Consider the following 14,909-nt stretch of genomic DNA (forward strand, 5'->3'; position numbering starts at 1 on the left):
TTCTTCCATGGAACAATGAGGTACAGTAGTTCTTTTTATATTGCTATGTAACTGGTACCCAATCAGCTAAAAGTATTACAGGAAATGGTTCCTAGAGTAGAGAGTTGCTATTAAGACCAGAAGGCTTATCAGACAGGAAGGATTTTCCTTTAGGGTCTGAATCTGCAAGATACCATGATAGCTTTATAAACATCAATGAGAGCTAAGGGCACTCACCATTTTACCAAAGACTATGGACAATGAGAATAAATGACTTTTCTCCCAGTGGCTCAGAAAATCCATTTGAAGAGCCATTTTTAATTATTATTAATTTATTTGTTTATTTATTAATTATTTTTTATTATTTTAGTCAGGTTGGTACCACGCAGTAAGAACTTAAAAATAATTGTCACAACAAATTTAGCTTACACACACCACCTTTCTGCAAATTACTCAATTCAAAGACTGCTTAAATATGTCCTGTTATTCCTGCCCCAAACCAGAATAAATTATAAGCATGAATTGTTTGTGTTTATAACCAGGAGGCAGAGCTGTAAACAAAAAAGCAGAACAAGTAATTGACAAGATTCCAAATATGTATGGACATACAGTTTTTTTCCCTCAGATGACACTGGCCAAAATCAGCATACATGGGAGTAGATCAAACAAAAGTACATTATAAACTTTATAATGTGCATTAAACTTTAAATATAAACTTTCCCCTTTCCGTACTCCTCTTTTCCTTGGAAAAGCCCCTCTGTGTTTTCTGGCCCCTTTGTGTCCTTAGCGCCTTCTCATGACGCACACAGAGGCGCACTCTTGAGCTCAGTTCCTGCCCCGACACTTCTTTTCATACAGTTCCTGCCCCTGACACAGATACCCTTTGTCCTCTGTACTGGACCCTAGCACCCTTCAGCCGCCTTTACCCTCATTATTTGCTGCTGACATCCTCATTCACCCTCCCCGCCTGTGAAGTGGAAATTCCAGTTTCCCTACATCCAGCCTCTCACACAGATTTAGGGAGGATCTGACCCCTTCACAGCTGCACCAGGAATACTTGGGTGCGGAGCAGAACAGAGAGGCCAGCTAGTGTACACAGGGCAGAGGAGATGAGAGAGGGAGGTGTCAGCAGTGCAGCCAGGGCAGCTTGCTAACTGATCTCTTTGATGCCTTTCCACACCCAGCGGCACAATCCCCAGGGGTCAGTGCCACCAACAGGACTACGAGTTTCACTTGGCTGCCAAGGCTGATGGTCTGCCACTCAGACCGGTGTGGGACTGCCCTCCCCAGAGCCAGTGAAACAGCAGCACCTGGAGGGTAAGCCTTCAGGGCATGCCAGTGACTCCCTTCCGTGTGAAGGGGCAGGGCCGAGAGATCACTTCACAGCCCCGCTGCAGGCAGGTCATCCTGAGGCACAGGAAGTAGGACCTTCAGCTCATTGGCAGGTGGAAAAGATATTCAGATGCTGCATTAGCAACCATCCATCCCACAGATCTCAAGGGTAGTGACGTGCGGAGCATATTGTGATAATTTGGCCTGGGATCTGGATGACCCACATCAGAAAGAAAAGATCACAGGCATCTAGCCAGATGGAGATGAACAAGGTGCAAGAACAATCAAGGGCCCGGAACCACCCCAAAATTGCAAACCTCCTTGACAGAGAGTGGGCATAGCCCCTCAGTAACGGAGTAGATATTACTGTATCCACATGAACCCTACCACCGCTCTAGATGCTCTCTCCTGCCTGTCAGCTGGCATCACCTCTGTCTTACGTGGCTTAAGGTCCCATCAACTTTCTCTTGTCCGGGCCTCTAGCTCATCTAGACTCTTGGGTAGCAGGGAAGCTGCACCATCTGAATCAAATGGAAGGTGAGACATGCGGCTGCCTGTCATTTGAGTAGTGATGGCAGCGCAGCCCAGATCATCTGACAGCTTCTCCCACTGGCTGTGTGCCGTTTGGAAGCCAGGAATGGTCACACCCCATCAGGCCGGTGATGCCTCTAGTCCAGTATCCCATCTGGCGAGTACCCGCTGTTGCGGAGGCAGAACAGTACGCTCTGGGATCTCTCTAAGTGGAAAGGAAGGAACCACTGAAGCTCAATCCCCTGCAACTAACCGGGGTCCAAAGCCCCAGGGCCAACATTGTTAAACTCTCTGTGATTTGTTAAAAACATGCCTGGATGTTCGCCCTTTCTCCATCACTAGGAGGAGTTCAGCCACCAACCCAGCTACCGATTTTTCTGTTACTGCTTACTAGGTTTTATTGTTCTCCGGTTGCTATTATAAACACCGCATCACGATAATCAAAGAATAAGGTATGGGCTTAATATAGTTTAAATTAATGACTTTATTTCCTTGCAGAGACCAGATGCAAAGCTCTGGTTTCCTTGGCAAATGGGAAGGCTCTGTATGAAAATAATACAGTTGGCAGCCGAGCCGCGTATTACTGCGACAGAGGGTACAGCTTGGAAGGGGAGCCCATAGCAGAGTGCACAGGAACTGGAAGCTGGAGTCACCCGATACCGCTGTGCAAACGTGAGTGTTTGGTCGATAAGGAAGATTTTTAAGCATTAAAGGACACGTCCTGCTCTTTGTTTAAACCATTGTTAATTGAGAGTAAATCCATTGGCTTTGATGGAGCCAACCCAGCTTTATACTGGTGTGACTGAGCAGAATTGGTCAAGTTCAAAATCAAATATATTTGCCTATCCCAGTTTTTCCTCACTTAGTGAAATTCTGTAACTTAAGTGAAACTTCCCTTGCATAGCGAAATTTAATCTTCCGCTATTCTGCGGGTTCTGGGAGACACCTATGTGCATGGGAAAGAACTGAGTAGTACTGAGGCACATTAAAAATAACAACATCCACCTACAAATGTTTGTGAAAATGAGAGACTAAACTGTTCAGTAGCAGGTGACTTTATTTGGAAAAGGGCTTTAAAAGGATTTAAATCTGCCCCTCTACCCCCAATTTAATCTTATTTGGCTGTAACTGATCTTAGATCTGTCTTGCATTGCACTAGGTGGATCATCTCTTTTTTTTAAACAAGAGACCAGTGTGTCTCTAGCTTCATAGAAGAAGCCTCCCCTCTGCTGGTGTACACATGGTGCTGTATCCTCGTCACATTTGTCATGCAACCCGTCCTATTTAAATCAATGGAAATGCTCCCATGAGGAAGGCCAGGAGGGTTTAGCACAAAATTACAGTGTGCAGGAACAATAGGTAACCTGTAAATTGTTGAATATTAATACTCTTCACGGTGCACACCCTTAGGGACAGATTTCCTGGCACTCTGCTGCTTCTTTACCCTGTTCCGGAGCCGTTAAGCCGCTGTAAATCCGACTGAACCCAAAGGCTCTGCTTCTTGTTTACACTAAAACCTCTTCACGTTGCTCTAGCAGTGGAAGGGGATCTTAAAGCAACGTAAATTACATTGACATCCTCTTCAATGCCCGCTTCTGCAGCCAGGGTGAAATCCTGAACCCATGGAGGGCAATGGGAGTTTTGCCATTGGTTTCAGCAGAGCCAGGTTTTCATCCCCAGAACATGGTGTAAAGTAACATTAGTATAAATGAGAATCAGGCCCATTATCTTTATTTTGTGACCCCAAGCCTCACAACTTTACACCTGTTTAAAGATTAAAATTGGGATCAATCAGTCCATTCCTTCTGCTGGTTTTGCAATTTGATGATGAAAAGAGGAGAGAGTTTGCAGACATGCTTTACAAATATTTTTTCTCCCCTCTCCCCCACTTGAACAGCAAATCCTTGTCCTGTGCCTTTCATAATCCCAGAGAATGCCCGCCTGTCTGAGACAGAATTTTATGTTGGCCAGAAAGTATCAATCAAGTGCAGGGAGGGCTATCAACTTAAAGGACAAGCTGCAATGACCTGTAACCCTGACGAGACTTGGACACCAGCAAGAGCTAAATGTGAAAGTAAGTGTACAAACTGAATTCAGGGCGGCCGTTGTGAGAAGATGGCTGGGAGATGCACCGTGTTCTTATACCCTTCCAGCATATTTCTTTGTTGGTGGGCAGCCCTAACAACAAGGCCTAATGTCACTCTCTTCTACTTACAACTTTTAAGCACCAATACGTACGCCATTGCCCCTGGCTGGCAGTTGGAGAGGAGTGTGGGGAATGCCCTGGAAATGGCTGCCATGCACGTTATGCACATTCATTCTTTGATTTGCTATGCACAATGTTGTGTCTGCTACAATTAAGCCCTATCTCCTGGTCACCCCCTTTCTCTGTCCCCATCATGCCGAGTTTCCCCCTTCTCACCAGTGTTAAACTTGGTGCTAGTGGCGAGGTCTGTCTTCATTGCTGGACACTGTGTGCGTTTCTTTTCACCATGCAGAAGCCTCTCTCTGCAGAGCTTTGCTCCCCACACTCTTCTTGGCAGTGCTCAGCATCCTGCAGGCTCGCCCCCTAAACAGACAGGGACATTATGTACTGTATTGTCAACGAGTTCCCAGATGCTGCAGCTTATCAGCCCATGGTGGCTTCTTCTTTTTCTTTAGAGATTTCTTGTGGGCCCCCTGCTCACATCGAAAACGCCTTGGCCCGTGGCACATTTTATCAGTACGGAGACATGATCACCTACTCGTGCTACAGCGGGTACGTGCTGGAGGGGTCGCTGAGAAGTGTGTGTTTAGAAAATGGAACCTGGACAAAACCACCTGCCTGCAAAGGTCAGAGTCATTTTCTTAACTGTGCGCTGGTGCTTTTCCTAACCTGCTGTACAAACACACAAGGAGAAGTTCCCATATGACTTCACTGTAGCCACAATTTAACCCATAGCACATAAAGTACAAACTCACGCCCTTTCTGCTTTAAAATAAACAAACACCCAAACAAACAAACAAATAAAGACTAGCTTAAACCTTCTCCCTAACCTTGGCTGCTTCTAGGGTTCCTCTTTCAAAGGCTACATGTCTCATACCCTAGATCAGCATTTCTCAAATGTGGCCACCAGGGGCTTTTCTTGCAGCCACAGCCTCCTGTGATCGGGGGGAAGGGGGAGAAGCAGTGGCCCCAGGTCCCTGCCCCTCTCCGGAGATACAAATGTTGGAGGTGTCAGCAGCTGGTGAATTCCACGCTTTCCCAGGGATGGGGCAGCAGGCTTTGGTGGCTGTGGGGCTTCGGGTTCCATCCCCGTGGTAGCAGGCTCTGTTTCCAGGCTCTGGTCCCAGGCTCATCACCCCCGCCATCATTCCTGGATCCCACCGCTTCCCTGGCCACCTCCCCATCCAGGGCTTAATTTATCCCAGGGCTTGCTGGGGCTGAGTAAGTCTGCTGTGAAAAGTGTTATTAACAAACATACAAATATCACTTTTCACAGCAGCAGACTTACTAGCTAGCAATTTTTTTTAAAAGCAACCAAAAAAAAGCAAAAGAAATAACAACAAAAAGATAAGAACATGCAAAGCACCTGATTTATGTTTCTGTTCTGTTTAGGTCCACTAAAGAATAGAGACAACTGTACATTATTTTTATTATTGAGTCTGAAAAAATCCTACATAAATAAATTACAATGATTTGGACATGTATATGGGCATATTTATTTGTTTTTCCTAAAGTTAAGTAAGTATTTTAGGAAAAAATGTGAGCGCGGCCACCAGCAAGAGTTGGTAGCCGCACTCTGAGACCACCAAAAAATGTATTGTGAGAACTCCTGCCCTAGATCCCCTCTCTCCAGAGAGTCATTCACACATCAGTTATAATCAGCAGGGGGAACAAGTTTCCTACCGTTATGAATCTACAGAATACACTTAATCCTTTCCCAGGCAGAACAACACCCGCTAAACAAATACTACCAGCCTGTTACATTCGTATGCTTAAAGAAATTTAGCTTTTTACTGTTAAGACAGAGCACGACAGGAAAGGAAGGTGGCTGATACAACTGGTGCTTATTCTGTCGTTGTTTAGCTTCTGTGTGTTGCTGAAAACAACTGTCTGCGGTAAGATGTGCAGAGATAAACTGATACAGCTGTACTGAAGTAATACACACTGAGGAAGCATCACAGCATCTGTGTTAGCCAGTTTAAGTACAGAACTGTAAAGACTAGATTGATATTTTTCTAAAATCCCCAAGATTTGATTGACAAATGGGCATGTATTTACATAGCTGCATTTGCATGGAAATATATCCTAATTGTAGCAAATATGAAAGTTAGTATTTAAACACCTATGCATCCATTTGCACAACAATTGCAGTGATTAATCATACATACATGGGTGCACAAACTCACATATTTTGCATGTAGACCTAGAGTCTGTGTGTGTCTGTTTCTTGCTCCCTCTCTATTTTTAAACCTGTCCCTAAATGGCCGGAGAAGTGGTTTTGAAGATAAACAGGGTCTCAGAGCTATCTTGTCAGAGTGTGTGTGTGTGTGTGTGTGAGAGAGAGAGAGAGAGAGAGATGTGTATACAATATAAACATATATACATCAAAAAGTATGTCACCACTGAAAAGCTAGCTTTCACCAGCAATTACTACAAAGTGGTACGTGAGATGTCACGGTTCTTCCCTTTATTTAGAATGGAAATAACTGCGTTGTGGCTATTAGCAAATGTTGATACTTCATTGGCAATCACTGTGCTTGTGAGTGTATGTATTTATGTCTAGCACTAAGTGTATATAAACTACTGCAGCCTGACATAGCAGTACAAATGATGATGTGGTTTGGCAATGTGTGCTATTTTGGTTGTAACAAGTCTTCGCTGGATGGAATTCCTGTAGAATCTTGAATGCTAATTTTTCACATCTCTGCACCAAAATTGCTCCTGAAAAATATGCATGTGCACAAACTCTCACCTGTGCACCCCAGACTGGTAGTTGCAAGTACAGGCAGTTGTTTATCTGGGCATCTGTGTGTTTAGCAGGTGTAGGTACATATCTGTGCATGCAGTTTATTAGTTGCAGGAGCAACTAGTATGTCACATTTTGAAAATGTAGCTTCTCCTCCGTCAGCCCAAAGGCTGAGCTTCCCAGATGTGACAGGATGCTCTTCTCCAGGCCGGACTTCTATAGCTCTTCTTCTGCCGCCAGATGGTTCCCAGCTGTTGTTTCTCCCCTACTAACTTGCCTGCATCCAGCTCTCCACAAGGTAGTCTGCAATTCTGGGATACATTGTTTATCTTATACATGTATCCTGTATATCGACGAAGCACACCTCCAGACAGCCGTGATCTACTAGGCATTAGAAATACTGTTCATTTTGGTTTGGAGTGCCACATTCTCAAAGACTGTATTACAAAATCAACAACTCAGCCAAAACAGCCAAATAACCAAAAATCTGGAGCAGACAGGGGAGGAAAACACCCACAAAACACAAAAACAGCAGTAAACTAAACCATTAAAAATAAGATATAAAGAGGGATTCTGCTGGACTTTCTTAATGCCAGAGATGAAGTATAGCAGAAAGCCCAGGGGCAGACATATCCAAAAGCGTAGGGCCACAGTGGGCAGGGCACTACCTCCTGCCATTTCAAAATTATGGCGTTGATTATGATCTCAGTGCCCCGAGTTTATACACCAGTTTGGCTCCTCTTACCTCAATGGAACTAATCCTGATGGACACGACTATAACGGAGACCTGAATCAGGCCGTTTATGTTGACAGTTAGCAAGCCCAGTTCAGCCTGTCTCAGATTCTGTAGCTGGATACAGAGCAGCAAGCAATACATCAGAACAACTAGTGCTATGTTATTTAGAGGTTTATTTATTAAAAGAAAAAGGCTGGAGGCACATCCACTGACAGTCACAAACAGTGCAGGTCTCAAGGCACAAGTGTAACGCTGACAGACCCCGGTTGTCAGCGGGCGGGATCAAACCTCTGGAGCTCAGTGCATGAGCCTCTACCGGATGAGCTAAAAGCCAACTGGCTGTTGAGCAGACTCATTTTATCTCTCTCTTTAAATGGTCTCAGTGCCACTAGATGGGAGAGAACACCACACCCAGAAGGTGTGTGGGTTACCCAAGCGCTCCTGCATCACAGGGAAGAACAGTTTTGTTGCTTGTTGCGGTTCAAATACAAGACAGAACAAGGCTTTAAGCAAGCAAGCAGGCTGGTCTGCTGACGGGCTGGTCTGCCTGTCAGCTTTCCACCCTCTCTTTTATTTCTCTCCCTCCTCCTGCGCATTACATACTCCAACAGATAAAAGGAATACACTGGCTTCGTTTAATATTCTTATTTACCAATTTCTATCTACCGCATTCCTTGCTCTTGGGCCTTGAGCCCAGTCCTGGGAGGCTTCCCACGGTTCATGTCATCTGGGTGAGTTTCCAAGGTTCATGCCCTTGAGAGGAGCCGTGTGTGCACTGCTCCTGCACAACACTCGGGGTGTGCCCTGAATGTTGCCAAGTGCATGAACCCTGCATGAATCCTACAGTTGCTAATGTACTGGTCTGGGACACCAGAGACGTGAGTTCTGTTCCCAGCTCTTTCTATGAGACCTTAAGTAACTCATTCCCCGTCTGTAAAATATTCCTCACAATCCTTTTCTGTTTAGACTGCAAGCACTGTGGGGCAGGGATTCTGTACAATGCCAAACCCCATGGGGCCTCAATTTCTGCTGTGACCTCTAGTCACTAATGTAATACAAAAACTCCTGTCAGTGATGGTGAATCTTATGAGTCAAGGCCCTTGAAAAGTCATGTTGCCCTGCTCTCCAGTAATGGTTTGCCATGGTCACCCTAGATAGAGCACTTTGACAAGGTCCAAATCTAAAAGGTTTGTGACTTCTAAGCACTTCACAGATTAAAAAAGCCACTCCTGGGCTTCCATGTAGATCACAATGCTGCCTTGTGATCGCAATGGAGCACCATCACGGTTGCTAGAGTGGAGGACTCAACAGCAAAGTGAAGATGATGGGTGACTTTTCCAAGGTGCCTTACATGACTTAGGAGCCCAAGTCCCAATAAAAGATTTAGGCTTCTAAGTCACTGAGGCGCTTTTTTTTGAGAATTTTTCCCACTATCACATTAACGCCATCATTGTGGGTGTGAGGATGTAGAAGTGATCTCTGTGTGTGGTTTCTGGAATTAGTTAGGGAATCAACTAGCAAAGATGTTTTGGGTAAGTTTGTGGTGTTAACATCTTACTGTTGATCTGTCACAAAAGCTTTGGGTTCTAGCCTGATTGTAGTGTAGTGCTGCAAGCTGTTATTACTTTTCATTCTTCTTTAATGTTTGCTATTTACACACAGCCCTGAAGTGTGTTAAGGCTTTGGAGGTGTCTGATATGGCAGGTCCTTACCACAAAGAGCTTACAGCCTGAGGGTCTGATTCTGCATTCTACGACCAAATGTGCAGCCTGATCCAGAGGCCCCTGCAAGTGGACACTTTGCATTGGCTTGAATAGGCTTTGGATGAGGCTCATGGCACTTACTACCATGAGTAGTCTCCCTGAAGTTGCTGGGACTGTTCATAGCCAGAAGCACTATGGGTAAAATTTTCCAAAAGGCCTCAGTGACTGAGAAGTTTACAATGCATTTTAAAAAGTGGGCTTGGCCGTAGGAGCCAGAGGCCTCATCTACCCTGAAAAATTAGATCAATCCAGCTGTGTCCTCACTCAGGGATGTGAAAACCCTAATCCCCACTGAGTGATGCAGCTAGGTGTTCCATTGACCTAGCTACAGCCTCTCAGAGAGGTGAACTAACTACAACAGGAAAACCCCGTCAGTTGATGTGGAAAACATCTACCTTCTGTGCTACACTGGTACAGCTCCACCACCATGGCTGTGCCACTGTAGCAGCTGTGTAGTGTAGACACGGGCTCAGTTTCATTGAAAGTCAAAGGATGAGGAAAGGGATATAATAACGAAACCAGATATTGAACAATACTGGCTGACACGCACTTTGTTAGTTCCGTGATTCTGCTTTTTTTTTTTTTAATAAATGTTAATGGTTCTAATGTAATGTAAACCACATACATTCCGACATTTTAAAAAAATAAAGCCTAGAAGTCCTGCTTCAGAAGAATATGGATCTCTACAGCTCACTGTTTAGCAGTCCCCTGCCTCTCAGCTTTCCTTCCCTCCCTTCTCCAAATACCAGTGGCTTGAGGTGGTCTTGGAGATGAGGGGGTTAATGTACTAACGCACAAAGCACTATCCCAGACCTGGCAACCCTAGATATTAATGCCGTATGTTAATAGTTTCCTGCCTCCTTCCCCTAAAATGAGAATAAAAAGGACCAAAGATGTTCATGAGAGAAAAGGCCTATGTTTCCCTGATATATGTGAAAGTGATCTTTTAGAACTGCTTTATAAACAAGGCAGAATATTTTCCTAACAAAAGGCCTACAGTATCTAAAGCTTTGTGATCTACATCAGAAGCAACATGAAAGCAAGAAGCATAATGAGTCACGTAGCTTTTGACACCAGTGGTTAGTTATTAATCTCCCAAGCCTGCAAGAAATGTCTAACCCAACTAAACAAAGTAATTAATGTGAATATTATAATTAAAAATACAGACTGCATATTAATTGGGAGTGCACAGCTGCGCTTGTCTGAACTGTATCTAGTTAAAGATCACACTCCTGGTTCTGATCTCAGTGACGCTGGTGTAAATCTGGAGTAACTCCATTGAATTCAGTGGAGTTACACCAGCATAAACTAATGTGAGTGAGATCACAGTCAAGCTCCCAGTTGGGAAGCCAGCGACAGTATCCATGGAGCTTACGATCTGCCCACCACCAAATGTAGGACAAAGAGCCGGTAGGAGAGCCAAAAGAAAAACCAGAGGGCACTGCATGTCGTTTTAAAGGACATGGGCTGATTTTCCTGAGCAAAAAACAATGTTACGTATCTTTTGTTTTTCTCGCGAGCATTTCTCATGCAACTAATTTGCAAGAAAACAATGAGAACACCAAAAATATGTGGTTTAGAGCTTCCTTTGGCTCTAAAGAAAGGGACTTCTTTCAAAAAGGTCGTGGAGAGCTATCGTTGTAGTCTGTTCTGTTCTGCATCTTGTACCGTGCTCATCACTGTAGTATCTCTTACGTTCTGTAGCCTCATAACATTTTGCATTTACATATCACTTTTGATTAGCAATAGTGAAGGCTAAGATTTTGTCACGCAAACTTCTAGTAGAATTCACAGACAGGTCACGGGCAGCAAAGAAAAAAATCACGGAAGCCGGTGACCTCTCCATGACTTTTGCTAAAAATATGCATGACAAAATGGGAAGCTGCAGGGTCCCCACACCACTCCTGGGGGGCCAAGCTAGGAGATGTGGGGCACCCCAGGCGCTCATGGCAACTCCCGGGCACCCGGCCGCCTGCCTTGGCTCTGAGCTCCCAGGTGCCCCGCCCACGGCAGCTCCGAGCTCCTGGGCGCCCGAGGCACTCCCTCCCCTGCCCGCAGTGGCTGGTAGGCAGCTCGAGGCCCCACAGTTCTCAGCCACCACAAGTGATGGAGGAACCCTGCAGCTCCCAGGGGCTGCGGGCTCAAGTCACAGAGGTCTCTGGAAGTCACAGATTCCGTTACTTCCGTGATCTCAATGCATTATCCCAGTTTCACAGTCATAACATTACTGGGAGTCACCCGATAGCATTGTTACAGATAATTTTACTAATTCTGCTTAACTGACTGTATAAGTACATGGAGAAATGTTGTGTTTCTTTTTAAAAAGCTGTGCAGTGAATTTGGCCCCCTCTGCACAAGACTTTTGGACTGGGCTCATCCCTGGGTGCAGAGCTGCCAAACAGTTTGTACCCAGCCAGCTAACAAAAACATTACGTGGTGTCAAATCTGAGGCAAAAAGAGGGTAAGTGGCTTGCTCAAGGTCACATGGTAAGTCTGTGGCAGAGCTGAGAAGAGAAGCCAGAAGCCCCCAGCTCTCTTCTTATTTATATTAGCTTTACACCAGGATAACTTCTTTGACTTCAATGGAGTTAGTCCTCATTTACACTAGTGTGAAAGGAGAATAAAGCTGTAGGTCTTCTAACATCCAGCCCCATCTCTGAAGCTCAAGACTACCTTTCTCTTCTCTTGCCTGCTCTACTGTTCAGTAATCTCCCAGGCCATAGGCACACAGTCTCTCATTCCCTGGAGCTATATATAACAAGTCCACATGGGAATAATACTGTCTTATTGTGCATATAGAATTTCACAATCAGGGCTGGCCACAGGAACAAGAAAAGGAAACCTCTACTTGGGGCCCTGAATTGCAGAGCTTACCTGGGGCATTGCATACCAAACAAGCTCTTTATTTCACAGACCAACTTTATCTCCTTTTCCAGTGGCAGAGTGGGGACACGTCTCATAGCCAACTCTTACTGGTAGTTTGGAACTCCTGGTAGCATAAAGCCAGCCTTGTTTATGTCATCCTATTTTATTTACCTGCTCATAGGATATACACCTGGGACATCGCTCAGGCGAAGTGTGGATCACAGGCAGTTTCAAAGCTTTACGCTTTAGTTACAATCCTTAAAAAATTGTGCCCCAGTTTTTAAATGTTTTTTGTTTATGCTGCCTCATACTAGTACTATAACTTAACTAGTATTCAGAAAATGGAGGTTGCCTGTTGTTTCACAATAATATACACACAGTGGTGAATCACTGTGTTGTTAACTTCCTTAGAACCATAGCTGTGTGAAACTTTTTTTCACGAGATCCCAGGTTGTGCAACACTCTGATTCAGGTTTCTTCAGAAACGCAACAGGCAGTTCAGGGTTTGACTCTAAAGGTTTACAACGTTTGGCCCAGTTTCAGGGGAATCCAAACAGCGCTGCTGGAACAATTTGTAAAGTGGGGGTGCTGAGAGCCATTGAACCAAACTGTAAACCCTGTGTACAATGGAAACCACTTCAAGCCAAGAGGTACGGCAGCAGCCCTAGTTCCAGCACCTATGAGTCCAAACTGTGGTTTCACATTGAAACTGTAAAACTTGCAGCAAAACCTGGTTAAACTTGACTATTTCAGTGGTAGTTTTGGATTGGTTGAAACATGCAACGCATAAGTATTTTAATATATTTAATGGTTCGTCATATTTAGACTAATAACGAACCAGATCTGGGGCTCTCTCAACCCGAAACCTACATTTCACTTGCTCTAATAGTGGTTAAATATGAGATACATTTACAATGCATTGTGTGCTTATAATTGCCACTAATTAAAATTTCTTGTGATTCTGTATTTGCATTGTAGTAATACCCACAGGCCTTGATCTCCGATTGGGGCCCCACTATGGTAGGTGTTGTTCACACACATGATAAAAACAGTCTCTGCCCTGAAGAACTTACAGTCTAAGTGACTTATATTTACTTTGTTACACAGTTTTGCAGACAGTGGTGTTTGTAAATAGACAGACACATGGTACAGTGTTACAACAGATTATCCCAAATTATCACAAAGTACTCTTCATTCTTCTGTCGTGTTCCTGCAATAAATCATTGGTGCTGCTATTTTGTTTTATCTTATTTTAGTGACAGAAGGTAGATTATACCTGACAGCTTTGCCTTGTTTTTATGCCAAACTTGATTTTCCTTTTCCCCGTGTATTGGACTTAATTTTTTTTACAGGAGTGAGGGGATGGGGAACTGTTCGGTTTTTGTTTTACGAAATGAGAAGGAAAATTCAGGTGAGAGACATCTTGCAAAATTGTAAAAAAAAAAAAAAAAATTACCAGCTTCGGCAAAAAATTTACTTACCCATTCTTACCATGATAATGACAGTGGAAAAAAATATTTTACTCTCGTGTCAAAAATCATATTTGACCCAGACATTTGAGCAAGTAAAATTTTGCAAGGCTGGTTGGTTTAACACCTCAGTATAAATATAATAATTTAAAATAATTGCAGTCCTTAATAACTTGAACAAGTCATCTATTAGAGGGGCAGTATTATACACACACAAGCTCACTATATATTCCTTGCAATCAAGGCAAAGCTTGTCTTTGAGTTTTGCTGAATTCATTTGTCTTAATAACAAGGACTGTGTAAGATGCAGAGCTCTGGGCAGAACAGTTTCTGAATACTAACTGACCCTGACTGGACTGTGTTATTATTTTCCAGCCATTTGTCGATTCCCGTGTCAGAATGGTGGAGTCTGTGAGCGACCAAACGCATGCTCCTGTCCAGAAGGCTGGATGGGCCGTCTCTGCGAAGAGCGTATGTACATGATCTCACAATGTAGCTTGAAGATATGCAGTAGATAAGAGATGTGGATTTACAGGATGTCACAATGGATGTGCTGGGACAGTTATTGACTTAAAGTTTCAAAATGGCAAAGGCCATAACCTGTTCTGTTTGGCAAATTAGATATGAACTGCAACAGAGGACATAAATGATCTTGCTCGGTTGTGTGGAATAAAAGTGTTCCAAACAGAAAACAGCAACATGCAAGTGTAGATCCAGGGGACAAATCTACACACAAACGTGCACTGGTTTAGTTGAACCAATGTAAAGCGCTATTTGCACAGTCTCTCGTTTTGGTTTAAGAAGGTCTCGTTTCAGTTTAATTTAAACCTTCCTCGTAAAAGGAAATATGCCTGATCCAAACCAGAATAAGTATGTCCACACAACCTTTTGCACCAGTTTAACTCCATTGGTTTAAAATCACTCCTGACATTAAACCAGCGCAAGTCTGCATGCAAACAAGCCCTAGTATACTGAGAGTTACTAAGCACCCACAACTCCAACTGACTTTGAAAGTTGTGAGGGCCCAGCACCTGTCCGGATTAGCCCCTAGGTCATGAAAGTTCATCTTGCCATTGGAGGAAATTTTGGACCTAATTCTTCAGTATCTTGCAGCTGGTGTAGTCATATACACCTGTGAAAAATAGGTTTAAAATTCTGCCATTCTGATTTGGTTGCAGCAAAAACCCAGTTTTTTCTCATTTTGTCTGGGTGTAAACAGCTGCACAAGGCCATGGAGATCTGCGTCCTTTATTTATATCCGCAGTAGGCAATGGAAAGCTAG

General features: G+C 44.0%; 1 protein-coding gene across 1 annotated transcript in view; it reads left to right on the top strand.

Annotated features, from left to right (window-relative positions):
* The window catches only part of SVEP1 (sushi, von Willebrand factor type A, EGF and pentraxin domain containing 1), a 170,563-nt gene that overhangs the window by 142,401 nt on the left and 13,253 nt on the right, over positions 1-14,909 (top strand). The window contains exons 44-47 of the mRNA XM_073345600.1: positions 2,341-2,514; positions 3,740-3,916; positions 4,504-4,674; positions 14,003-14,098. Coding sequence (XP_073201701.1) covers positions 2,341-2,514; positions 3,740-3,916; positions 4,504-4,674; positions 14,003-14,098 — 618 coding nt within the window. The remainder of the gene's footprint in view (positions 1-2,340; positions 2,515-3,739; positions 3,917-4,503; positions 4,675-14,002; positions 14,099-14,909) is intronic.

The sequence above is a fragment of the Lepidochelys kempii genome, chromosome 5 (assembly GCF_965140265.1).
Source record: "Lepidochelys kempii isolate rLepKem1 chromosome 5, rLepKem1.hap2, whole genome shotgun sequence".
NCBI lineage: Eukaryota > Metazoa > Chordata > Testudines > Cheloniidae > Lepidochelys > Lepidochelys kempii.